The sequence below is a fragment of the Lepidochelys kempii genome, chromosome 7 (assembly GCF_965140285.1).
Source record: "Lepidochelys kempii isolate rLepKem1 chromosome 7, rLepKem1.hap1, whole genome shotgun sequence".
Taxonomy (NCBI): domain Eukaryota; kingdom Metazoa; phylum Chordata; order Testudines; family Cheloniidae; genus Lepidochelys; species Lepidochelys kempii.
The window spans coordinates 83,237,322-83,264,715 of record NC_136386.1 but is presented as its reverse complement, the minus strand read 5'-3'; the positions used below and the strand labels follow the sequence as shown (position 1 = coordinate 83,264,715).

General features: G+C 43.9%; 2 protein-coding genes across 11 annotated transcripts in view; one reads left to right on the top strand and one right to left on the bottom strand.

Annotated features, from left to right (window-relative positions):
- The window catches only part of CDH23 (cadherin related 23), a 522,984-nt gene that overhangs the window by 363,484 nt on the left and 132,106 nt on the right, over nt 1-27,394 (top strand). For all 10 annotated transcript variants that reach the window (XM_073353546.2, XM_073353545.2, XM_073353547.2 and 7 more), the window contains 5 exons: nt 3,186-3,331; nt 4,234-4,453; nt 10,018-10,170; nt 12,810-12,923; nt 14,446-14,594. In XM_073353546.2, coding sequence (XP_073209647.2) covers nt 3,186-3,331; nt 4,234-4,453; nt 10,018-10,170; nt 12,810-12,923; nt 14,446-14,594 — 782 coding nt within the window. The remainder of the gene's footprint in view (nt 1-3,185; nt 3,332-4,233; nt 4,454-10,017; nt 10,171-12,809; nt 12,924-14,445; nt 14,595-27,394) is intronic.
- Nucleotides 17,950-27,055, bottom strand: C7H10orf105 (chromosome 7 C10orf105 homolog). Its single transcript, XM_073354924.2, has 3 exons — nt 26,857-27,055; nt 24,640-24,830; nt 17,950-20,955 (listed from the first exon to the last, which is right to left on the bottom strand). The coding sequence occupies exon 3, from the start codon at nt 20,948-20,950 to the stop codon at nt 20,531-20,533; it is 420 nt and encodes a 139-aa protein (XP_073211025.1). The 5' UTR covers nt 20,951-20,955; nt 24,640-24,830; nt 26,857-27,055; the 3' UTR covers nt 17,950-20,530.

Below are 27,394 nucleotides of genomic sequence, written 5' to 3'. Positions count from 1 at the left end.
ATGCAATTTTTGTGATTTCGTTTAATAGTGCAGACAAATTAGATGAGAGAGGTGAAATTGGCCTAAAATTAACCCTTCCTGTGGAGAAGTGCTTTTGAGTGTTATGGTGAAAACTGAGTTTGCTTTCATTGAGTTATGACCAGATTGCACTTTGTGCATGTACAGTGTGTTTCGGAAGGATTTGCTCACTCAGCGTGTAGAGTGTGCAGCTGGCGAAGGCTGTGGTGTTTGCACACGTGGTTAATTTAACTGGGTCCTACAAAGTAAAAGTTAGGGAAACTTTAAGAGCCTTTGCCCCAACCGAGGCATTCTCTGTAAGGGTTTGCGGCAGGGCTTTTACAAACCTCCTCCCACCCATAAGAAGGATATGAGAGGAGCTCCTCTTCTGCAGACTGAAGGAGGTCAGCAGGAGGGGACCTCTGCTACTGCACGCCATTCAAGGGGAGCTGCTGTCATGTGCAAGAGGGAAACCCTGCTTCTGTGTTCTATATCACGAGGGCTGCAGCCCCAGGCTGGTGTCTCTTCTGTGAGGCTTGTGAGATCCCTGGGGCACAGGGGACTGCTCTGAAGTTAAGCATGCCACAGCACATAAGGTCTGCAGGAGAGGAGGCTCCCTCCTGCAGGATTTGCAGGATACATGGGGCATGACATTCCAGTGATATCTAGCTAAATAATCATTTAGGGGAAAAGGGCTGCTGAGTGATTAAAAATAAATAAATCTTTTTCTCTGAAAAGAAGATCCTATGAGGACCGTTGTTTTTTTAGTTGCACAGCTAAGTACTCAAAAGTCAGGAAATGACAAAGTAAGGTTGTATGTAAGCCTTAATCCTGTCCCTTCCATGTTTGCATTACTACTGCACAGTGTTAATTTCACCAGCACACATTTTTCAGGTGCGCTGTATGATGGGGATCATTTAAGAACATAAAAGTGGCAAAGAGTCCTGTGGCACCTTATAGACTAACAGTGGTATTGGAGCATAAGCTTTCATGGGTGAATACCCATTTCATCGGATGCATGTGAACATAGACATTTTTTGTTCTGCAACCACATACACATATTGTCATCATGTTGTCTGCTGTTCCCAGGGGATTATTTTAAACTGTCAACTAGCTCTGACATTAGTTTCCAGCATGGAGACCCAGTATCTGAAGTCTGGATGATCAAGATGCTAAAGGAGCTCTCAAAGATAAGGACATTGTGGAGAAACTAAATAAATTCTTTGCATCAGTCTTCACTGTTGAGGATGTGAGGGAGATTCCCAAACTTGAACCATTCTTTTTGGGTAACAGATCTGAGGAACTGTCCCAAATTGAAGTGTCATTAGAGGAGGTTTTTGAACAAATTGATAAACTAAACAGTAATAAGTCTCCAGGACCTGATGGTATTCACCCAAGAGTTCTGAAGGAACTCAAATGTGAAATTGGAGGACTACTAATTGTCATCTGTAACCTATCATTTAAATCAGCTTCTGTACCAAGTGAATGGAGGATAGCTAATGTGATGTCAATTTTTAAAAAGGGCTCCAGAGGTGACCCTGGCAACTACAGGCCAGTAAGCCTCACTTCAGTACCGGGCAAATTGGTAGGAACAAAATTGTCAGACACATAGATGAACATAATTTGTCGGGGAAGAGTCAACATGGTTTTTGTAAAGGAAAATCATGCCTCACCAATCTACTAGAATTCTTTGAGGGGGTCAACAAGCATGTGGACAAAGGAGATCCAGTGGATATAGTGTATTTAGATTTTCAGAAAGCCTTTGACAAAGTCCCTCACCAAAGTCTCTTATCCCATGACTGCTTATTTTGCTTTAGAGGGAACGTTCTCACATGGATTGGTAACTGGTTAAAAGATAGGAAACAAAGGATAGGAGTAAATGGTCAGTTTTCAGAATGGGGAGAGGTAAATAGTGGTGTCCCCCAGGGATTTGTACTAGGCCCAGTCCTATTTAACATATTCATAAACGATCTGGAAAAAGGGGTAAACAGTGAGGTGGCAAAATTTGTAGATGATACAAAACTACTCAAGATAGTTAAATCCCAGGCAGACTGCGAAGAACTACAAAAGGATCTCACAAAAATGGGTGACTGGGCAACAAAATGGCAGATGAAATTTAATGTTGATAAATGCAAAGTAATGCACATTGGAAAACATAATCCTAACTATACATATACAATGATGGGGTCTAAATTAGCTGTTACTACTCAAGAAAGAGATCTTGGAGTCATTGTGGATAGTTCTCTGAAATCATCCACTCAATGTGCAGCGGCAGTCCAAAAAAGTGAACAGAATGTTGGGAATCATTAAGAAAGGGATAAATAATAAGACAGAAAATATCATATTGCCTCTATATAAATCCATGGTACTCCCACATCTTGAATACTGCGTGCAGATGTGGTCACCCATCTCAAAAAAGATATATTGGAATTGGAAAAGGTTTAGAAAAGGGCAACAAAAATGATTAGGGGTATAGAACGGCTTCCATCTGAGGAGAGATTAATAAGACTGGGACTTTTCAGCTTGGAAAAGAGGCAACTAAGGGGGGATATGATAGAGGTCTATAAAATCATGAGTGGTATAGAGAAAGTAAATAAGGAAGTTTTATTTACTCCTTCTCATAATACAAGAACAAGGGGCCACCTAAGGAAATTAATAGGTAGCAGGTTTAAAATAAACACAAGAAAGTATTTTTTCACACAGCGTACTGTCAACTTCTGGAGCTCCTTGCCAGAGGGTGTTGTGAAGACCAGTACTATAATGGGGTTCAAAAGGGAGCTAGATAGATTCATGGAAGATAGGTCCATCAATGGCTATTAGCCAGGATGGGCAGGAATGGTGTCCCTAGCCTCTGTTTGCCAGAAGCTGGGATTGGGTGACAGGGCATGGATCATTTGATGATAACCTGTCTGTTCATTCCCTTTCTGGCATCTGCCATTGGCCACTGTCAGAGGACAGGATACTGGGCTTGATGGACCTTTGGTCTGACGCACTATGGCCGGTCCTATGCATGGCCTGCCAATTCTAGTCCTAGTGGTATCTCTGCTAGATCCAGCCAGGGGAGAATCATCCTACATCACTCTCCTTCCAGAAAGAAAGGTGACCCTGTAGAACTGTCAGTGACATTTGTTCTGGAGGATTTCTGCCGTTAACCTTGCTTGTCGATTGAAGTTGTGCCTTTCCTGCAGGTGGGAGACCGCCTTTACGGGCTACTGGTAGTGCCACGGTTTTTGTGAATTTGCTGGACCTCAATGACAATGATCCCACCTTCCAGAACCTGCCTTTCGTTGCTGAGATCCCTGAAGGCCTTCCAGCAGGTTCCTCCGTCTTCCAGGTGAATCTGCTGCTTTCATCATTTCTGTTTCAACCTGTATTTTGCAGTGGTGGTGTAGCCATGTTAACCTGTATTAACCACCACCGTTTGTAAAAGTGCTATGGAAGTGCCAGTCCTATGGAACTGTTTAGTATGATTATCGTCGCTACATTTTGGAGAGAGCCTTCTGTGAAGTCAGTACCCTCCCGCAGATAAATATGGCCAGAGTCAGCAGCCAGCATTGTATAAAATGGGGATACAGTAAATGATAGTTCATTTCTGAGCCCCAGACTCCATAAGACAGGCAATATTAGGGACCTAACCAAATGCCAGGAACCTGGCTCAGGTTAATTTACATGTGATTGTGATGGTGATAAAGGGGTTGTTTTCTTCTCACCCAACCTCTCTGTCTCTCACTAGCCCCTTTCTCTGTGAGAGAGGTGTGTGTACAGTTGTTTAAGCACAGGGCTAAAAATGGGGAACTCCTGAGCTCAGGTCCTGGCTCTGTCACTGACTCTTGCTGTGGCTTGGGGCAGGTCACTTGCCGTCTCTGTACCTTCATTTCTCCACCTGCAGAAATGAAATGTCAGTACTGGCCATCTAAGAGCTGTGCAGGGGTTAAGTAATGTTTGCTAAGCACTCTCTGTAAGTACTAAGTAGCAGAACTCCCACTCCTGAAACCTCTCCCCACAGATGTGACACACCATGGGTTCTATATACTGTAACCACTAGCAGATGTGACAGTCAAAGTACCCTTTGTGTTTAACTCGGAGACTGTGGGAAATGGACTCTCTCGCTCTCTAGGTCTAAAGTTTACGTATTTTTATTTTATTTTGACCAAGGCAACGCATTCAGGGCTCTAATATGAGAAGTGTGATGTCGGTTTCTTTCTCATTCTCGCTTTTCCCCTCCATCCTCACTAGGTGGTGGCCATAGACCTGGATGAGGGTCTGAATGGGCAGGTGACCTACCGCATGCAGGTGGGCATGCCCCGAATGGACTTCCTCATCAACAGCAGCAGTGGGCTCATCAACTCCACGGCAGTGCTGGACAGGGAGAGGATCTCCGAGTATTACCTCAGGGTGGTAGCAAGTGATGCGGGAGTGCCGTCCAAGAGTTCCACCAGCACCCTGACTGTCAGAGGTGACTGCAGGGCTGGGCATCCCAAGGCCGTTACACTCACGCCAACACTTGGCGTTCTTTCCTAGACCTGACTGGCAGGGCAGGACTTGTTTTCATACCCCAAGTCCCAGAATCCCCACTGCCATGCATCGGGAGGGGGCTATCCTCGTACTGCTGTCCCTACACTGTTTAGGAGTATGTCTTCCTCATAAGTGAGATCAGCTGGGGTGCTCATGCTAGCAGTGCCCAGACATGAGCACTGAGAAAATGAAGGCATGGCACTGTCAGTGGAGGTGGGGAGAACTTAGATTTGTGGATTTGTTTCCTCCATTGCTCTGACTGCCCTGGCATTTCTGTTCCTTTCAGGGTGTGTTGCAAGGACAGTCTGTTTACCTGGATCTTTGCCTGAAGGGGACTGAGTTTCTGTGTTGCTTGGGGGTTGGGTTCTCAGAGCTGACCTAGTGTTTTAATTCATGTAAGTTTACTTAATAGCCATACATAAGCCTAAGAATAGCCATATTGGATCAGACCAATAGTCCATCTAGCCCCATATCCTGTCTCTGACAGTGGCCAGTGCCAGGTGCTTCAGCAGGAATGAGCAGAACAGGGCAATTATCGACTGATCCATCCTCTGTCATTCAGTCCCAGCTTCTGGCAGTTGGAGGTTTAGACATACCCTGAGCATGAGATTGCAACCCTGATCGTCCTGACTAATTGCCATTGCTGGACATATCCTCCATGAACTTATCTAATTCTTTTTTTAACCCAGTTATGTTTTTGGCCTGCACAACATCCTATGGCAATGAGTTCCACAGGTGGACTGTGCATTATGTGAAGAACTACTTCCTTTTGTGTGTGTTTTAAACCTTCTGCCTATTAATTTCATTGGGTGACCCCTAGCTCTTATGTTATATGAGGGGGGGAAATAACACTTCCCAATTCACTTTCTTCACACCATTTATGATTTTATAGACATCTATCATATCCCCCCTTAGTCCTCTCTTCTCTTAAATGAACTGTCCCAACCTTTTTAATCTCTTCTCACATGGAAGTTGTTCCTACTCCTAATCATTTTCATTGCCCATCTTTGTACCTTTGTCAGTTCTAATATTTTTTGAGAACTGCGTGCAGTATTTAATGTGTGGTTGTACCATGGATTTGTATAGAGGCATTATGATGTTTATTATCTATCCCTTTCCTACTAGTTCCTAACATTCTGTTAGCTTTTTTGACTGCTGCACATTGAGTGGATGTTCGCAGGGAGCATCCACAGTGACACCAAGATCTCTTTCTTGAGTGGTAACAGCTAATTTAGATCCCATTATTTTGTATTGTGACAAAGTTCCTGCTCTACCTTGATAGGTCTTGCGCTTATTGGAGGATTTGCTCGCCTTGGAGCTTCACAGCAGCCCTCAGCTTGGCCGTTTTTCTGAACCCACAGTCCAGGTCTACAACTCCTGTGTCTGACCAGGAGTTGAGAGGATCTGGGGGGAACCTGGGCCCGCCCTCTACTCTGGGTTCCAGCCCAGGGCCCTGTGGAATGCAGCTATCTAGAGTGCCTCCTGGAACAGCTGTGCGACAGCTACAACTCCCTGGGCTACTTCCCCATGGCCTCCTCCCAACACCTTTTTTATCCTCACCATAGGACCTTCCTCCTGGTGTCTGATAATGCTTGTATGCCTCAGACCTCCAACAGTCTGCATTCTCACTCTCTGCTCCTAGTGCCTCTTGCTCCCAGCTCCTCACATGCACACCACAAACTGAAGTGAGCTCCTTTTTAAAACCCAGGTGCCCTGATTAGCCTTCCTTAATTGATTCTAGCAGCTTCTTGATTGGCTGCAGGTATTCTAATCAGCCTGTCTTAATTGTCTCCAGAAGGTTCCTGATTGTTCTGGAACCTTCCCTGTTACCTTACCCAGGGAAAAGGGACCTACTTAGCCTGGGGCTAATATATCTGCCTTCTATTACTCTCCTATAGCCATCTGGCCCGACCCTGTCACAGTATGTATAATTAGGGTTATGTTTTCCAATGTGGACTATTTTCCACTTACCACCATTGAATTTCATCTTCCATTTTGTCACCAAGTGACCCAGTTTTGTGAGATCCCTTTCTAGCTCTTCACAATCTGCTCTGGACTTAACAATCTTGAGTTATTTTGTATCATCTACAAATTCCGCCACCTCACTGTTCCACCGCTTTTTTCGGATCATTTATGAATATGTTGAACAGCACTGATCCCAGTACAGATCCTTGGGAACCCTGCTCTTTACTTCTCTTCACTGTGAAAATTGTCCATTTATTCATATCCTTTATTTCCTACCTTTTAACCAGTTACTGATCCATGAGAGAACCTTCCCTCTTACACCATGACTGCTTGGTTTCCTTAGGGTATGTCTACACTATGAAATTAGGTCGAATTTATAGAAGTCGGTTTTTTAGAAATCTGTTTGATATATTCGAGTGTGTGTGTCCCCACAGAAAATGCTCTAAGTGCATTAAGTGCATTAACTCGGCAGAGTGCTTCCACAGTACCGAGGCTAGAGTCGACTTCCGGAGTGTTGCACTCTGAGTAGCTATCCCACAGTTCCCGCAGTCTCTGCTGCCCATTGGAATTCTGGGTTGAGATCCCAATGCCTGATGGGGCTAAAACATTGTCGCGGGTGGTTCTGGGTACATATCGTCAGGCCCCCGTTCTCTCCCTCCCTCCGTGAAAGCAAGGGCAGACAATCGTTTCGCGCCTTTTTTCCTGAGTTACCTGTGCAGACGCCATACCATGGCAAGCATGGAGCCCGCTCAGCTCACTGTCACCGTATGTCTCCTGGGTGCTGGCAGAAGCGGTACTGCATTGCTACACAGTAGCAGCAACCCATTGCCTTGTGGCAGCAGACGGTGCGATAGGACTGGTAGCCGTCATCGTCATGTCCGAGGTGTCCTGGTCGCCTCTGTGAAGTCGATCAGGAATGCCTGGGCAGACATGGGTGCAGGGACTAAATTTGGAGTGACTTGATCAGGTCATTCTCTTTAGTCCTGCAGTCAGTCCTATTGAACCATCTTATGGTGAGCAGGCAGGCGATACGGATTGCTAGCAGTCCTATTGCATCATCTTCTGCCGGGCAGACAAGAGATGAGGATGGCTAGCCGTCCTATTGTACCAACTTCTGCCGAGCAGCCATGAGATGTGGATGGCATGCAGTCCTTCTGCACCGTCTGCTGCCAGCCAAAGATGTAAAAGATAGATGGAGTGTATCAAAACAAGAAATAGACCAGATTTGTTTTGTACTCATTTGCAAACCCCCCAGCCCCCCGTCTAGGGGACTCATTCCTCTAGGTCACACTGCAGTCACTCACAGAGAAGGTGCAGCGAGGTAAATCTAGCCATGTATCAATCAGAGGCCAGACTAACCTCCTTGTTCCAATAAGAACAATAACTTAGGTGCACCACCATTTCTTATTGGAACCCTCCGCGAAGTCCTGCCTGAAATACTCCTTGATGTAAAGCTACCCCCTTTGTTGATTATAACTCCCTGTAAGCCAACCCTGTAAGCCGTGTCATCAGTCGCCCCCCCTGCGTCAGAGCAACAGCAAACAATCGTGCATCTGAGTTGAGAGTGCTGTCCAGAGCAGTCACAATGGAGCACTCTGGGATAGCTCCCGGAGGCCAATACCGTCGAATTGTGTCCACAGTACCCCAAATTCGACCCGGCAAAGCCGATTTAAGCACTAATCCACTTGTCAGGGGTGGAGTAAGGAAATCGATTTTAAGAGCCCTTTAAGTCGAAATAAAGGGCTTCATCGTGTGGATGGGTGCAGGTTTACATCGATTTAACGCTGCTAAATTTGACCTAAAGTCCTAGTGTAGACCAGGGCTTAGCAGCCTTTGGTGCAAGACCCTGTTAAAGGCTTTCTAAAAGTCCAAGTACGCTATATCCACTGGATAACTCTTGTCCACATATTTGTGGTGTCCTTCAAAGAATTCTCATAGATTCGTGGGGCATGATTTCCCTTTACAAAAGCAGTGTTGACTCTTCCCCAGCATATTGTGTTTGTCTCTATGTCTGATAATTCTGATCTTTACTATAGTTTCAACCAAATTTTGTCTGGTTGACAAAAGTTAGGCTTAACAGGCTGAAATTGCCAAGATCACCTATGGAGCCTTTTTTAAAAACAAGTGTTACATTAGCTACCCTCCAGTCATCTGGCACAGAGGCTGATTTAAGTGATAGGTTACATACAACACTTAGTAGTTCTGCAATTTCATATCTGAGGTCCTTGAAAACTGTTGGGTGAATACCATCTGGTCCTAGTGACTTATTACTGTTTAATGTATCAGTTTGTTCCAAAACCACCTCTGTTGCCACCTCAGTATGGAACAGTTCCTCAGATTTGTCACCTAAAAAGAATGGCTTGCCTGTGGGAATCTCCCCCATATCCTCTGCAGGGAAAACCGATGCAAAGAATTAGTTTAGCTTCTCTTCAATTACCTTGTCTTCTTTGAGTGCTCGCTTGGCGCCTCGAGCATCCAGTGGCCTCACTGACGGTTCAGCAGCCTTTCTGCTGTGGATGTACCTTAAAAACAAAATTGCTGTTAGTTGTTGTGTCCTTAGATAGTTGCTTTTCAAATTCTTTCTTGGCCTGCCTCGTTATACTTCTGACTTGCTAGAGTTTATGCTCCTTTCTATTTTCCTTATTAGTATTTGACTTCCAATTTTTAAAGGATGCCCTTTTACCTCTAACTGCCTGGTTCACTCTGCTGTTTCGCCATGGTGGCATTTTTAGTTTTTTTAGTTTTTTGGTCCTCTTACAGTTTGATGTATTTTTGCTTGTTTATTTTAATCTGGTGCATAGGTTTAGTGTGAACCTCTATTATGGTGTTTTTAAATAGTCTCCATGTAATCTGCAAACATTTCACCCTTGTGACTCTTCCTTCTCATTTCCATTTAACTAGCCTCCTCATTTTTGTGTGGCTCCCCTTTTTGAAGTTAAATTCTATGGTGGTGAGTCTATTTGGCATTTTTCTCCCTACATGGATGTTACATTTAATTATGTTGTGGTGCTTAGAGCCTACGATAAACATGATTAAGAAATAACCCCACAGTTCCTTAAGTCCAGGGTGTGGCAGGATCTTTGTCTGCACCTATAGCCCCAGCATCCTCTCTGCCATGCATCAGGAGCTGGCTAGGCCATCTACCTCTAGGCCCCAGATTCTCTTCCCTCCTGCCCTGGGAAGCAATGGGGACTGTCTCTGTATGTCTGTCCCTCAGAATATTTCCTGTCCTGTGCTGATTGAGAAACTACTTGTACTATAAACTCTTGTATGCCTTTCAGGGCAGGAATGGTATTTTCATTCTGTGTTTGTACAGCACCTAACACAATGGGGCCCTGATCCTGAGTGGCACCTCTAGGCAACCCCTCAATACAAATAATAAATAACAATAAAGGAATTGTAAAAATGGAAAGTTCAGAACAATCACCAGTGAAGGGATGAGTTTGAGAGGTTGGTAGTTGGCAGTGGCCTTTTAAGAACAGCAGATTTAACTGGGTGCATAGGCAAGGGGCATACTTGACCCTCCGCTGTCTGTTACAGTTCTGGATGTGAATGACGAGAACCCCACCTTCTTCCCAGCTGTCTACAATGTCTCCCTACCTGAGAACATACGCCGGGACTTCAAAGTGGTCCGTCTGAACTGCACTGATGCTGATGTGGGTCTGAATGCTGAGCTCAGTTACTTCATCACTGGTACCAAATATTTCTACGCTTTCTTATCTCTGATATATCTTGGCTGTGCCATTAATCTTTGTGCAGTGGAGAACACCAATCCATCCTTAGACCTGTTCCAGAGTCATGATGCAAAGCACTGTGGGTAAAACATATGCAAATCAGACAGCCAAAAGGGCTTTTCATCCTGCTGTTGCTTTGCAAGGCTGATTTGCTTACATTTTCCTATGATGCTTTGCAAATGACTGAAAAACTGTTTGAGGCTGAGAATTATCTATGCTTCATCAACCAGAAAGCGTAATCAGCTGTGTGTGTCTGCACAACATGAGCATGAGGGCTTGAAGCAGGAATTGTTGGTCTCCTTTGCAAGGTCAGGTGAAGCATTGCCAAGGGAGCTGTATTCAGGCAGGCATGGAAGAGGACATCTCTTACTCCACCTTTTCACGTTCTCTGTATGTATATATATTTCTTCTTACTATATGTTCCATTCTATGCATCCGAAGAAGTGAGCTGTAGCCCATGAAAGCTTATCCTCTAATAAATTTGTTAGTCTCTAAGGTGCCACAAGTCCTCCTGTTCTTTTTGACATGAAAATGTGCTGCCTCCTATCTCGTAGGGCACGTTTGATATAGCTGTTAGATTCAGGTCCCTTTCCACTCCCATTTTTCTGGAATACTCCGGTCATAACTCCAACTATACCTAGCACGGAGTAGACCCAACCCTCTGGAGGGGAGGCACAAGCTGCAGCTGGTCACAACTTCCAGTGACACCCAGGGATGGGGAAATAGACATTTGAAACTCCTTGTTAAGATGGCTCCACCCCCATGGAGTAGTGGGAATGCTGGCAATGGCATGGGGACAGAGGAGCTAGAGGGAATGTGAATGTGCTGATGTGTTCTGTATGGGAGAGGTGGAGAAGGATGTTTTGGTTTGCAGAGGTGGCATGTGTCTATTTGATGGCGATGTTTTTGTGGTGTTTGTAGGTGTTATTGGAGATGGTGCTCTCTGAGGAGTTTGCTGTGTGGTTTTGATATACAAGACAGTAAGTTTGTTGTTCATGCTTCTGAAAAGCTTTGGAATGATGTTCCACGCATAAGCTCTGCTCTCTCCAGAGGTTCCAAACATTGTGCATTATTGCCCTCTTCTGTACAAAAGTGAGGATGATGCCCCAAATTTGTATTCGCTTTAGCTGTTAAGTAGTCCCATCCTTTAGCCGGGATAGAAGTGCTGTACCTGCATGACTTCTCTGCATTCTTCTTATACATTCTGATTCTCACTCATATGTTTTTGGTTTAAATCGGAACCAGAACTCTTTCCAGGTCTCCCCCTGCCACATCTTGCCTCTCAGCATCATGAAAGCAAGAGGATTGGCTGAGTGCAGCTGTGAGATATGTGACTAAGTCATAAGGCACAATTCATTTAAAGTGCATTTATGGTTGGAAGCATGTCTGTAAAAATAGCACTTTCTTATATAAAATACCATATCCCTCCCCCTCTGAGGTTGTATCCACTCCCATTACTGAAACAAACATGCTTTTGTTTCTGTTAATACTGCAGAGCCAACAGTGTGATGGGAGAGCAAACTGGATTCATCACCAGAATAGTCAGTTGAGTTCTAGTTGCAGAATCTCTAATATTGAAAGTGAAGAAAAAGGCCAAAAATAAACTCCACGACTTGGTCTTCACATCCCAAGCTGAGTTTTCTGCACCTGCAGTTAAAAAAAAATCCCTTCCAGTACTTTGACTTGCAAAGTGAGCACATGTGACTTGGACATGAAGAGGGAAACACAGAGAAACCAGTTACATCACATTATGATCACTCTTCTTACTATAGCTGCACTGTGTTTTGTCCCTCAGTCCCTATGGTCCAGCGAGAAAAAAAAATACATATGTATTTCCCCATGGACACTATGAAAATTGTATGAAATAACCCACTTTTCTTCAGAGGCAGAAAGTGTCCATTTGGGCTTTCTTTACTTAGCACAGCATTTCCCAAAACCTGTGTTGGGGCTGTAACGTGTCTAATAAAGGCCCTGGGCCAGTAGTTGGAGGGATGGGGAAAAGGGAGCCATTTACTTCAGCAGTCATTGGCCTGTTCATTCTTTACCATATAAAACATTCCCATCCTCTTTGAAAGAGTGCAGATATGGAGTTGTTCTGGTGTATCTGACTGAGTTGCAGATCAGGACATGCTATGTTGGTTTGCACTGATTAACTCATAGCATTGTGACATTTGGTTTGTTACTTGGGTAGCAATGTGTTGCGCTGAGTAGTGTGAGGGATTGAGCTAATTGCATTACATTGGGCAGCTGTGAGGGTCGTGGGAAACGTGCTATGTTTCTTTCAGTTGACATAATTTGGTTGCGTTACCTTATCCAGTATCCTGGAGATTGCTTTCTTCATGTGATCTGTCAGAGTAGGTACAAGACAATGTTGTGCAATAATGATTTTAAAAACATGTCTTCCCAACAGCTCTCAAGAGCCAAACAGCGTAATAATTGTGTTGTCATCCATTAGATGGAGCCATAACTAGAAAGCCCTCCTTGGTTTTACTGTGGTGTTTTCCCAATAGAATATATTGGTTAGGTTTCCAGTCACTATTTAATTTGTGTCTGTTTTCTCACTCTGTCTCTGAAACATTTTCATTTGCTTTTCTGCAGGTGGAAATCAGGATGGTAAGTTCAGTGTTGGCTTCAGAGATGGTGTGGTCAGAACAGTAGTGAATCTCGACAGAGAAACTATGGCATCATATACCCTAGTCCTGGAGGCTATAGGTAAGGATTTCCCTCAGTTTTTGTTATTCAAGCAATCAATTTAGGTTATAAACAAGCCTTCCTTGGGGTGCATTGGAGAGAGAGAGAGAACTGTCTGTAAGCACCATGTAAGTCAATGTCAGTAGATGTGTTTTAATAATAATGATTCCTTTCCCACTTCTGTTAATATATCTCAGCCCCAGTGTGGAGGGACCTGCCTTTACTGGGTGGCAGGGGGATTCTTTATTTGTGTTCATTCAGTCCAGGGCTTTCCCTGCACTGGTCTACTGTGATCGGGGCGGGAAAGCCCTCCTTCTAGTAAGGAAGCAGTTCAGTCTCTTGTTACTGTATATCCCGCCGTAATGAAAATATTCACTATGGAATTATGGTGAAACAAGATCAGTCTGAAAGTGCCATGCAAAAACCTGATTCACTTACTGCCAGATTAACACTGTGGAGCCAGCTGGCATGATCAAAGGAACTCAGTGCCAACTATTTTCTGGCCATTATCACCAAGGGCTTACAGTGCTGTGTTAGGTTATAGGAGCCTTGGCCTTTGGAAGGGGAGATAAATGGCAAGGTAGGAATTTTCTATAGACCAGAAAACTGTTGGAATGCATGTGAAAACCAGATGATATAGGGGGTGGAACAATATTGGGAGACCAGCAGTTCCCAGTGTTTGCAGCTGTGGATAATATTATCTCCCTCTTATGGATTTTGGCCCTCTTTTAGCTATAGAAGCAGAGGGAACTCCTCTGTCTCCTTCCATCTCCAAAGAACCCCATGCAGGGTTACGTTGGCATTTGGTAATACAAGTCAGCTGGATATTTGGTGACCATTTCTGAAATAACAAAGGATAAGCGCTGATCCTCAGGCAGTTATCAGAGTGTCTGTCTTTCTAAGTTGCCAGGTCTCCTGGCCCCCAGTTTGCTGTATTTAAAACTGATAAGTGTTAAGGTATGTTTTTAAAAATATGTTAAATTCTTATTTCTCATTGCTCATGGTAACACCTTGGAGTCTTGAAACCAAACTGCATTTTCATGCCATCATTTTGTTTCCTGCATTGTCATGCGTATTGATTTATGCTGCTGCATCAGAGCTGGGCTCTGATGCTGTTTTCCTGTTTTTCTTTTGGTTAATTGAAAAAGAACATTTGTCTTAAAAGGAAAAATAATTGCATGGATTTTGAAATTGCACAGAAGATGAAGACGAAAAGAGAGTTTGGGGGCAGAGAGAGAGAAAATGTGGGCCTCTTTCTTTTCACAGTTTCAGTTTAATGGATGATTAATTGGCCATTCCGTGTAGAAAGTAGTGCATGCATTTTTTATGATGCCATAGTCTGTTTCCCTGTGGAAGGTGTGGCAGAACTGGAGCTCCCTCATTTGTGGCCCACCTCTTGGCGTAAGAAGAGGAAAGGCCTTTTCATCTTGTAGAAATGTAATCCTCAACGAATAGTGAACACCCAACAGGAGAAGTACGTGCTTCCTGTCTGTGGGAAGGAAAGAGGTGAGATGGACCACCTTGTGTTTTCTATTCTTCACAGACAATGGCCCCACAGGGAACAGGCGGACTGGGACAGCCACTGTGCACATCACTGTACTAGATGTCAATGACAATCGGCCTATCTTCCTTCAGAGCAGTTACGAGGCCAGTGTACCTGAGAACATCCCAGACTCCAGCAGCATAGTGCAGGCATGTATCCCTCCTGTCCCTCAGGCTCCAAAGGAAGTGTGTTACTGTGTGAAAGAGAATCTCACCTCCCTTCCCTCTTGCCACGTTCTGACTGTTAGCTGGAAAGACAAAGATGTACAGAACTTAACAGGTCTTTCCACCTCTGGCTATGATCCATCTCCCTGCTAGTCTAGGATTATTCCATACTGTACACTCACTAGCCAGACCTTCCTCTCCTTTGATGGACTAAAAACACCAGAGAGAGGCTGGGCGAAAGTAATCTGGGCAAGTGAAGTCATTCATTTTTTGGATGCTGAGCAAGGCAGGGAATGGGAGGGTACCCTGGAAGAGAAAAAACAGGAAACTGCTTTACCCCACTTCTTGAGGGGGAAAAAAAACTCTGCTTGTGAAAGCCTCTTCTTTTCTCTTTCTTTGGCCTTTCTTCTCTTTCCCGCCCAGCTGATATATGTGGCTATGGACATAGCAGCAGTAGAGCTGCACTCTGAAAGTTTCCATTCTGCTTGGGTAAAGTAACATTTTCCATGGTGAGATAGGAAAGGAGACAGGCCTCAATAGCAGGCAACTAGTGCCACAGTACAGAGCCGCTTTCATTGCAACACTGGCTGAGGCTGCAGTGTCTTTTCTCTCCTCCCAGTGAGCTAACAGGCTGAGAGGATATAAAATTTTCAAAGAGAGAGAGAGAAGGGTTTGGAGTCTCATTTTTATTTTTGTTTCCCCTTTGGAACTAGCCATCAGTAGAGCTGAATGGCTGAATGAGCTGGGGAATGAATGCATGTATTCACTCAGCCTTTGAGGGTTTCCAACCTCACTTCAAAACCAAATGTTTTCTGGAGCGGGCACCAAGGAGTCTTTGCAGTATGCACTGTGAGGCCTTCTTATGCCTTAAATGCATCTCTTAGTGCTGGAAAAGGGGCAGTGAGGTGACAGGGCTTTGTCCCTGTCACGTGGAGGAGAAGGAGATGGCAAATTGATTCACTGGGGAAAAAAATAGTGGAGCCTTTCACCTGTTGGTCACTAGTTGAATCCCACCCAGGTTGGTAGTAACTGAAAGTCACTATCATCTAATGGCCCTTATTAAAGGTGCCATCTGTGAAAGGAGTTCCGTCTGAGTAGTTCCTAGTGGACATGTAACCCTACAGAAAAAAAATCACCACAAATGATGCTCTTGTTTGTCTGAATTTTAGCTTTTTATGTCTGGGTTATGCTGAATGGCTTTGCTGTGCCTTAGCTATGCTGCAGTATTATTTCTGATGTGTGGGCAGTTTTTAAATTATGCCAGTGTGCTCAGAGCATAACAGTTGGTTCCCTTTTTATTCTGTGCATATACATCTAAATACATAGGTAGAGAATCCGAGGGTTGAATAGGCCTGGAGACTAAGTTGCTCTTTTACCCGAGAGCTGATCCCTCTAGATCAGTGCCAAGTCATGTTACCAGGGCAGCGTGGAAGAAGTACTGGGCTCTGTTGCTGCCCATGTTGTGCCTGATCTCTGAATTCATATGAGACCCTGCTCTCCAGGCTGTCAATTCAGCTCCACATCCAGAAGCAAACTATTTTAAAAGATATAATCAGTAAAAAATGGATGACTCCAGCCTTTACCCCCCCCCCCGTGGACAAAAGGGAAGAGATTGCAAAGCATGTCTGATTGCCTTGAGGGAATAATGAAGACACCCTTAGTTATGGGGCTGGTAACCAGTCTGTACTTGGACACCTGTAACACCCAGGTTCTTATGGGTAAGGGTGGAAACGTCCCTCTCTCAAGTGTGTATTCACATACACCTGCAGACTCCTCTTCGACCTCCCATTTCCAGGCAAAGGCCAAGAATTATGATGCTGCACTCAAGCCCCATGAAGCTCTCTCGTAATGCATTTTCTTTCCACCTGTCCTGATCTTAGAGTTGGCTAGGAGGCAAACCAGCCCCGGTGAAGTTAGAGCAGCCTCTAACTTCCAGGTACTGGGGACTGTTCTGCTGGCCCAGGATTGCTGAAGTACATTGTACTCCATCTCTACCCTGCTGCACTGGCCACACCCTCTGCACCAGGAAGTGAGGAGCAAGTGGTATAAAGCTCCCTGTGCAAGTTTTTCAGCGCTGAGCATTCTCCCATACAAGGGGAATCCTCAGTTTCCCACATAGACCTGACTACAGGCTTCTTTTGTGCCACTCTGGAAGCACAAAGGAATCTTGGTGGGTGCCAAGGACTTTCCCCCATCTTTGTAACCAGCCCTCTCCCTTCTGGAGGAGCAGCCACAGCATTAACTTTCTGCTTCGGGGTAATGTAGTGATGCTGTTCAGACCCCCTACGGGAATTCATGTAGTCTGCGCAATCCCATAACTTAACCCTATTTTCATTCATTTGATGGATTTGATCTGGATGAGCATAGACTGGCCATACTTTACCTTCAAAATGTGTTTTACTTTGTTTTTCCTTATCAAACTTGCCAGGCCCCTGTCTCATCACGTGGATTAGCCCCTTTTGATGAGTTTGAAACAAAAATATGTTTGCAAATCAAAAGATGTTTTTAAACAGAAGGAACATACATGTTTGACAATTGCCCTGTGTTTATGCAGAAACTGTTCTGATTGCCTGTCTTTTGATAATAACATCTTGTGGAGCAACGCAATAATAACTAGGAAACAAAACTGAACCTGGTAGTCACGGCTTTCCTACAGAAGACAATACAATGTTTTCTAAAATACTCCCTGAAATGAAATGCACATGAAAGTCTGGAAAGGAAAGAAGGTGGTAATCCCAGAGAATTTGCCTGTAAAACAGGCTTTAATGACCTTCCAGGAAAGCTTGTTTTCCCTGAAACAAAACCAAAGGGAAATGAAATACATTAAACTGGGTTTAAATGATGTCAGAGTGATGATATAAACAAACCCAGGAAACAAATAATTTTGTGGGTTTCGTTTAAAATAAATGTTCACAGCTGAGTAAGTTAAAGAAGATGCATTCTCCTTTCTCTTAATGTTTCCCCGTGTTTTAAATTGTGTGTCATGAACCCTTTGGGCTAAATGAGAACCTAGCAGTTCTCATTGTTCTCAAGATGCTCGGTGGAAAGAGCGCGTCTCCATTGCTAGGCACTGAGCACTTTTGAAAATATGGCCACTTCATTTAAGTAGCTAAATGGGAGCTGCCGGGTGTGGAGCTTTTTGGAAAACCTGTCCCTAAGATACAAACGTGCTATGTTTATTTATACTGCCCTTTTTAGAGAACTTCTTTGGGAAAGGGAAGGTAGATTACCATGCTAGTCATATGTCCTTTACAGCAGAAATGAGGGGCTCATCCTTGCACAGCCAACTTGCCAGTGGTTGAAACCCTCCAGAGGCCCTTTTAATGCATTCACAAGCATGTTTACCTGAACCTGCTGCTTATTTATTGAAGTGGTTTTTCAGTAGACATTTGTGGAGTCCATGATTACATATAAACGTATAACAACCTACAGATTGTGTCACGAGGATGAGTACATAGACTTTACATGGTGAACAGAGAGTGAGTACAGTGGAGCTTATTTAGCACACACCTGCTTAGGAATAGGCCAGCTGAGAGAAGACATTTTCTATGCACAAACTCCAAACCATTACAGAATTATAATGAGGCCCCAGTTCCAGAATAAACCAGCTAAAAGAATAAGCTTGTAAGGACACAAAAATGTAAAATACAATAGAAAACATAAAGGAATACATCTGCTTAAAAGGACTACACGTCAATTCAGGAAATACACTTCTGTAATAGATTTACCCTGGGTCACTCATCTTAGACGCAGTGTTTGTTAGCCAGTGAGATTGTTGCTCTCTTGCCCAAGTCATTTGATACAGATGTTACATGACTTACCCAACATTCTTCAAAAGAAACCAAGCAGCACCTTCTAACTGCGGAGGGATAGCTCAGTGGTTTGACCATTGGCCCGCTAAACTCACGGTTGTGAGTTCAATCCTTGAGGGGGCCATTTAGGGATCTGAGGCAAAAATTGGGGATTGGTCCTACTTTGAGCAGCGGGTTGGACTACATGACCTCCTGAGTTCCCTTCTAACCCTGATATTCTAAGCTATCTGTGAAATCTTCCCATGGGTGTCATTTGGACCTACCCCTTTCAGACCAGAAAACAGCAACCCTGAATATTTTAATTGCAATATTCAAGACACATATTAAAACTGAAGTAACACCATTTCACATCCTCTGCCACCCATCCTCAAGCTCCATTTCACAGTGTGTCCCAGAAAGGGGCATCGTTAGTGGTTAAAAGACAAAAGATCCCAGGGACACCCGTGTTAGAAATTCTCAAGGCTTCCAGCAGAAATGCTTAGAATAGCATTTATTTCACTTTCCTTACTAGTATTAAAGGCTAGTGCTTAATGCAGATGATGCAAATAAGTGAGCCCTCAAGAAAATGTTTGAATTTGGTGAATATGGGGGGAGGAGAGGGGTTAATGAACTCCCTATTCTCTGTGACCTAGAGAGGGATCCAGTATCCTCACTAGTTTTTTCCCTTCTTTGTCTTCTCCCTCACAAGGCGCAAGGGCCCTCCACCACAAAGTGTGCTCAAACAGCACCATTTGGAGCCCAGCTTGTATGTCCTTGTTTTAAAATGGCACATGTGTTGCAAGTGAGGATTGAAGGACATTATTGGTTCCTAGAAAACATCCAGACTGACACAATGTCAGCATGTTATGTTTTTACGCAAGGTGGCAGTGATGTATCACAGCATTGTGGGGTGGCATGGGTGGGGGGATGTGACACGGTGGCTCAGCATCAGGCCATGACCTGTTTGTCCCAGAGAACAAACTTTAAAATGGTGGCAGCCCAAGTGCTGAATCAGCTATTGCTGAATATTTGAAGGGAGATCTGGTCTGAATGCAACACCTGCAAGGCACTTCCTCCCATCACCTCCTTGCAAATTCAACACAGTGCCTTGCACTGGGTCTGCTTCCCTCCACCTGTACTGGCTCAGGGTGTATACAGTGAACTGAACAGGGCCACTTAGCCACAGTCCCACACCTGGCTTACAGGGACCATGTGCTTCTTCATAAGTAAAACAGTTGTGTTTGGGGTCTTTATCTGACTTTGGCAAAACCTTTGAGAGCGTCTATTCTCCATGAACTAAGAGCTGTAATGGCTAAGGCCTGGTCTGCACTAGGAAATTAGGTCATTATAACTATGTTGCTCAGGGGTGTGAAAAATCCATACCCCCGAGTGACACAGTTAAGCCGATATACCCACCCTGACTCTAGACAGCACTGGGTCAATGGGAGAATTCTCCCATCGACCTAGCTACTGCCACTCTGGGAGGCATAGTACCTATGCCAATGGGAGAACCCCTCCTGTTTGTTGTATGTAGTGTCTTCACTGAAGCCTTATAGGAATGCAACTGCAGAGATGCAGCTGTGCCACTGTTGTGGTTTACATGTAGACATACCCTAATGCTTCCGTTAATGAACAGAGGGCAGATATTTTAACATCAGCATGTGCACCCCTGGGTCTTTACAGTAAAGGAGATGGAGGAAAAACTTCAAACTACCAAAACTTGGAGAAATAGACACCTTAACCCCAGGGAGACACTTTGCAAGGAGCCTTAGAATTAGTGATGCCTTCTGTCAAATGCTTTCCCCAGCAGATGTTGCTGGTCTTATGTCACTCACTGCTGGTTAGTTCCAGATTGTAGGGTCCCAAGAAACAGTACCACATTGGTGTAATCTGGTTCCATCAGCTGGTCTTTACAAACTTCATGCTCCCACATTGTGGGCTGTGGGACTCCTTGAGAGATTTCCATAGGTACGGGAATTGCTGCCACTCTGCTCTCCCAAGGTCTCTGCCCTGACTCTGTGCTCTGCAAAGTGGTATTGGACGATTTGAGATCTCATTGATAGCAGTGAATGGGGTGTTTGTGCAATGAGATGAGTTGGTGTTTGCAGCAGAATGGTGGAGAAACAGCTGTCACATTTTAGTGGACTCCATGAAGTCCCAGTCCTGGGTGGCTGGTGGCATTCTTGAGCAGGTCCGATGGTGCTGAGAGACAGGCTGGGTCCGCCTGAAGCTGTTTATGGAACGCCTTAGGGAGCCCAGTCGCTTCCAGAACCTTAGCTGTGGTTCACTGGCATCCTCTGGGTGGTAGGGCATGCACTCATGTGGCCCATAGCGGGCCTGGTCGAGTGCTGCTGGTTTGCAGAGAGTGACAAAGATAAGACAGGTAGCCAGGAGGAGAAAGATGCAGATGAGTGCGATGATAATAGGCAAAGGGTCTGGCTTCTCCCCTGGGGGCACGGGACTTAGTGGGACCAACTTGGTGGTGGTTACAAGGAATCCAAGGATACTAGGTGTTGGAGATGTCTCATTCCCAACATCCTCTGTGTTCATCTTTCCTGCAATGCAGAACATGAACAGAAATAAGGTGATTTAAACTATTACCATCTAGAAGCGGTTCCATAGCTGTTGTAAAATTGACTGATGGCCTCAGGCCACAGAGGTGTGCACATCACCAACACCACCCTCATGACTGGTGCCAGTTGGCACTGACGTGGGTAACGTCAGCAAGGAGGACTACAACGACTTGGGATTAGAAGTGGAATGACCTTCTTATCCTTTGAGGATGGTTCCTCCAGAACTGGGCTGAGGCACATCAGTACGCCAGTGTGTGAGATTCATGTCATATATGTGTTCCTTGGATAAAGAGAAGACTTCAGTTTGCCAGGCTGCCAGCCCAGCACCTTTCATCAGTACTAAAATGCACCTAAAAACACGATGCAGGAAGCTTCCACTGGCCCCAGTAAAAGTGAGGGTAGGTGAAGTTTCCATGAGGCCCATCATCACATGGGCAAAGTGCATGTCTTCTCATTTCACTCGTAACTCTGACACCTTCTAACAAGCAGCTGGCTTTTTATTTTTAGTCAATTAAATGACCCTGGCTGATAGTCCAGAGTTTGGACTCTCTAGAAATGAAGTACAGGGCTGCAAGCCTGTGTCATAAGGTTATGGAACTGTTTGTTCCAAGACACCAGTAGGGACAGTGCAACAAAAGGTGGAATTTAGATCTATTAAATACAGTTTCTGTGCACTGAACTAAAATACAGATATATAAAACAACAGAGCCTCCTGACAGGAATATCTGTTAAAGGGAATATATAGCCACATATTGGTACGTGGAGCAAAACACACCCCTCCCGCATTGCCCTGGGTAATTAGCGTGTCACATCTCTAGTGCGGCTATTCCAGTGGAACTCCATTATATAAAGCTCAGCAGCGAAGTGTAAGTAAGGGAATACTAGAGCTGGTCGAAACATTTCCATCAAAACATTTTTAAACAGAGAATGTCTTTTTGATTCATCAGAATTTTTCACCAAATATAATTGGGGGGAGGTTTGGATAATTTGGGGATTTTTTCAGTGAAACTCCAGAAAATGTTGCTACCAAGGCCGTTCTAAAGGCATTTAGTACAACCATGCAGCTATGTGCACTCATTCTCAAACACTCATTTTAAAATTCAGATGTATTTCTTTTCATCACTGAGTTGCTTGGATTTTCAAGAAATATAAGGGCTGGGTAAATATTTTTAAAATTATTATTAATTGGTTTATTATAATTATATTACAGTAGCCCTGAGAAGCCCCAACACAGTCAATAATTCATGAGGCCACATGGTGAACAAGGAGGAGAAAACAAAATCTTGAATAAGCAGTTCATCAAGTGAGGACTGTCTATCCTGTGCACTGAATGGGGCAGGGTTGCTGTGGAAAAAAATAGTTTGTGATCATGTCATTTAAGACTCTCAATAATGCATATACACAAGCAACCTTAATTCTGGCATTTTCTTGATTTTGAGTGCTAGACTTTGCAAACTTAGTAATGTTATTTTAATGTAGTTTTATGGATAAAGTCCTTGTTTTTTTTTTTAAAAAAACCCAAACTGAAAAAACAGAAATTCCATCATGTGGCATCAAAATGACACCCACATGCATTGTCAGCGGGGGTGGATCAACCAGGTGGACCTGAAGTAACTGATAGCAATAGTAGGTTGTCATTCAATGTGTGGACGAGCAGAAGAGGGAGATGGAACTCTTTGCCAGGCGGTTTCATCGCTATTACTGCGATTTTTTGAAAGGCTTATAACATGGCCAAATCAAGACAGATTTCCATAGGGATGGCAAAGGCACAATCCCTGACAGAAAGGCCATCTCCTGCCAAATTTCAAGTCCCTGCTCCAAACGGGAGCTAGAGCTTTTCAAAGAAAAGGTCTCAAGAATTTAACATGAGCAAAACAATGTACTTTTCCATAGCCTCATTCCCAGAAATGGCTGACCCATTTTGGCTGAAATTTTCCAAACAAATTCAGTCTGAGGCAGACATCCAGTATGGAAAATGTCAGCCCAGATAGTTGAAGTTTGACAAAGTTATAAGTAAGTGAAAACAGCAACTTATAATGCAAAATGCCTGGTACACTTAATAATAGGCAATGCTGCCCCCCTGCCTATAATAAGCAAGACATACAAAGGAAGTACTGTTATCCCCATTTTACAGATGGGGAACTGAGGGACAGAGAGATTCTGTGGTTGTCCAAGGTCGCACAGGAAATCTGTGGCAGAGTAAGGAATTGTACCTAGATCTCCTGATCCCGTTCAATGCCTTAGCCACAAGACTATCTTTTTCTCTCTTTATCTTTAGAACCCTGTTTTTCATATCAGGCTAATGAGTTAGTTTCCTTCAAAATTTTTACACCTTAGCCAGCTTATTAAAAAAAAAAAAAATTCCCCAGTCATGCCCCCTACACTGAGGACCAGTAAAGAAGGTAGCCTAGGGGCAGCTACAGCAGCTCGGTATCACTCAGGAAATCCCCCATGCTAGTGGGATCCTTCACCAGCCATCTAAGCCAGCATTATTGTTGCTTTGCATTGCCAGAGCAGTGCAAAGCAGGCAAAACTGGGCCAACGTCTGACCCACAGCTAAGAGTTAGGCTGCAGTTGGTGGTTTTCAGTGGAAGTACTGGTAGCCATTGATAAAGAGGCAACTCCCAGGTGTAAAAGTCAGTGGAGAGACTTAACTATATAATGAATTTATCCAAATGAAAGCTGAATCAAGCAACATGCACAGAACGATATAGGATATTTCCCACATATATCCTTGATGGTTTATCTATGAAGCTAACATTTAAATGGCTGTTTTTATAGAAGCTTGAGGCTTGTACTGTTGAAACAGACATGGTGGACAGTTATCAAGGTGGCTGGGGAGGAGCTATCCAACTCACAGTCTAACTCCGCATTTCTATGAGAGAAGCAGGAAAAGTGACTATGCTAAGTCATGCTTACTTGCAGCTTTTAGCTGAATCCCTACATCCAATATAGCAAATCCATTCTGCGTGTGAACGACACTATATCCTGACACCAGTGACACTGAGAGTTGGAAAAATATTCTGCTGCATATTTCTACAAAGATTAAATCACGACTGCAAAATGTTTGCTATACAAATACTCTAGAACGCCACAATATGCAGTCCTAACATTTTTAAACAGGTGAAAATATAAAAATCCACAATTTTTTAAATGTCTATAAAGTTTTAAGGCATATCTATTGATTATAATAAAAAAGACAACAGCATTTTACATACATACACTCTCTCTCTCTCTCTCTCTCAATCATTAAGCAATCACATCATATTCCAGCATTAATAATGACTTAACCAACCAGTCCCTCCCTAACAATACTTGTGGCTGACGGTGTCTATTTAGTATGATGAAGAACATATGGAGAGTGACCAGACTTAAGATTCAATGTACACAGCTATAATGCAGTCCCCCTGTGACACTGTCAGAATCTCATTCCCCTGGATCGCTTCTTAGGCCTATTTATCTTACTAAATGTCATGTCAGATCTGAGGCGGTCCCTTCCCCCATCAATGGAATTCTTTTTTCAGGTTGGTAAGGTATGTGTTTGCTTTTGTTTCAGCCTCTGCCCTTCCCGCACCTTCTGTTGGTTCTCATGAAAGGGGTTTATTCACAATTATTTCAGATGGAGAAACTGCCCTCAATACAAGTAGGGAAAAGCCACCACATTACCTGTAGTTTCCAAAGCTGCCCTGCTGCGGCCAAAACAGCTCAGACTTCACTTGGAGAGCTCCAAGAAAACCACATGAACCGAATTACCTACACAAGATCAGATTATTTCCTTTAGCACGTGGCAGAGTTGAAAGGTCAGAAGTCCTCTTCACAAAGTTCAGATGTGCTTCTGGAGGTTTCCAGCTGCCTACCTTCAGTGGAAAGATTTTTCATGTTAAAAAAATGCAAACTTTCCAGACGTCACACCCCCTCACCCTGGCATCCCTGCCGTGCTACCACAACTCCATTGGAGAAGTGGCTGAGTGCCCCCCAGGGATACCACCAGCATTATTGTCAGTGTTCACCGGAGAGTGACCCAAAGCACTCCTTTCACATGGCCTCAGTGGCAGTTCCATTCCCAGCCATCCACGGGGATGAGGGAGGTTTTGAGTCATGTCCTCCTTCCACTGACTGAGTCAGTTGGGAATCCTTTTGATTTCCAGAGTGGTATTCTCAGCATGATTCACAGGGTTCTGGCTCACGTGAACACTACCAGAGATTAGTCTTGCCAGCTCTTGTGATTCTGTTTCAAATCTTGCAATATTTGGTATTTTTTCTTAAGGATCCAGTCCCTGGATTCAAGTCATTACATGAGAATCTCAGCTTTCAAAAGGAAGGAAGGAAGAAAAAGAAAATTCCTAGCCTTCATGGTTACAGAGCCACGCTTGAAAACATGAACCCATGTACAGCACAGAGGTTCAAAAACCAGAAGGCAAAGAAAAAAAAACCAAAATGTGTTAGATTTTAAGCGAATTTCATTTGTGGAGATCTGTCTCAAGAGCTTTGAATTCTTGCGCTTGACAGTATAGAGTGCTGCACAGCCAATATCCAGTATCTCAGGCTGAGAATACCCGAAGGGATTTGCAAACATAAGTCACTTGTGCTAGCAGGTGTAGGCCATATATGCTCGTGGTTACAACTAGTGTTCTTGCAACTCCACTGACTTGAATGGAGATGCTCCAAATTTACACTGCTGTAATTGAGTGCATTTGGCCCCTGAGCTCTGAACTGAAGAATGGAATCTCTCTGATAAATCAGACAACTTTGTGCACAGTCTGTATTGCCATTATGTCTGTTTTCCTCCACTCTAATGTCCACTCTCAATTTAATGTCCACTGTTATTTTCCTGAGACAGTGTATTGATTTCCCTTCTCCCATCAAAGCCTGCTGAGTGCTCATCCTAATCCACAGGTAAACTAAAACAGACTCGCAGGTATGGGAAGAAATATTCCTGCTCTCTTTCTGCAGATCCTTCCTATATCTCATCGCTTCCTCCCTTAGTTGCTTGTACCTCTCTCATCCCTTCCCCAGCTGCATGCCCTTCTCTCTCTCTCTCTGTCTCTGAGATGGTGTTGCCAGAGCCTGGACCCCAAAGCAAGCTAGTGCTGGGAACTGTTGTGTGGTACTCACTAGAGTGAAGGACTTTCCATATTAATGGCTTTCAGAGCAGGAAGGGGAACCTCCCCCATATACCACATACTAAGCGGGACACTTTGCTACCACACAAAGTCAAAGGCCTTCATCAGTTCACTGTTCCGTGCAGGAGGAAATGGCTGCTCTGGGTAACAGATAGATTCAGGCCAGGGCTGCAGCTAGCAATTTGAAATTAGTTTTGTACTACTGCTGAGCAACTTGTGCCTGGTATATATAAAATTGGCATGTATTCATTGGAATTGAAAGTGGAATTCAATCCAGCCACATATACAACTAGAGGTGGCAAATAATTTAGAATTTAATTTCTTTTTTGTAAAATCTCATGGAAATTAATTGGATAAATTATTCTGTAAATATGTTAACAACGTATTTGCCCAGCAGTATTTTTAAAAATACTAGCCACTCCATTTCCTCCCAGCCCTGCCTGCACACCAGAGTTGCCATTCTGTGATTGCTCCCACAGCAGGCACAATTAGCTAGTGAAATCCAGCAGTATTAATAAAAGGCCTGTTGAAGAGCAAACAATCTGCCAGTCACCATACAAAACATTGCCCCTATCTGATTAAATATAGTATGAAGTGACTGGCATATGCCCATGATTCAGATTCAGATCACATCTTTGTAGCACGCAGATGAAGGTTGTGAAGGGTTTCATTTTGTAAAATGTTCGCAACAAAAGTGAAAAAGTCATAGTTTTGGAACATCATAAAATATGGAACAAAAAGTTCCTCTCCTCGGTCTCACCAAATAGCAGGTCTGGGGTGGGTTTGTGCATTTTTGCAGTCGTTTTCACAAGTTCTCATCACCTTTTCTGATCTTCTGCTAGAAGAAAGTCGTTTTCAGTGGCTTGTGCACTTGTGACACAGTGTGGATGGAAAAGGGCTTTCCTCTTCCCTTCTCATTGTATCTTGAAATTGGTGAACGCTAGGAAAGTGTCCCCGGCTCTCCTTAATATGGAAAAGAAACTGTAAAAAACCCAAACAAAAAACCACCTTTTACCTATCTGGAGAAGGATGTAAAATTCAGTGGCTCAGTTTTATACTACCAAATACAAAGTTTCAGAAAACTCAGTATTTTAGTACCTAATCAATGCAGAACAATCACTTAAAATATGTTTCCCTTTGACTAATCTCCTCAGCCCACTGCCCCAAAACCCTACCTGCAGACCAGTAAGTGATACATTCACAGAGCTGTTTCCCTCCCGGACGGAGACCGTGATCATGAATGATCAGGTTTGACTGTGATCATCTTATTTTAGCAGCATCTGAGACCATCTCACATC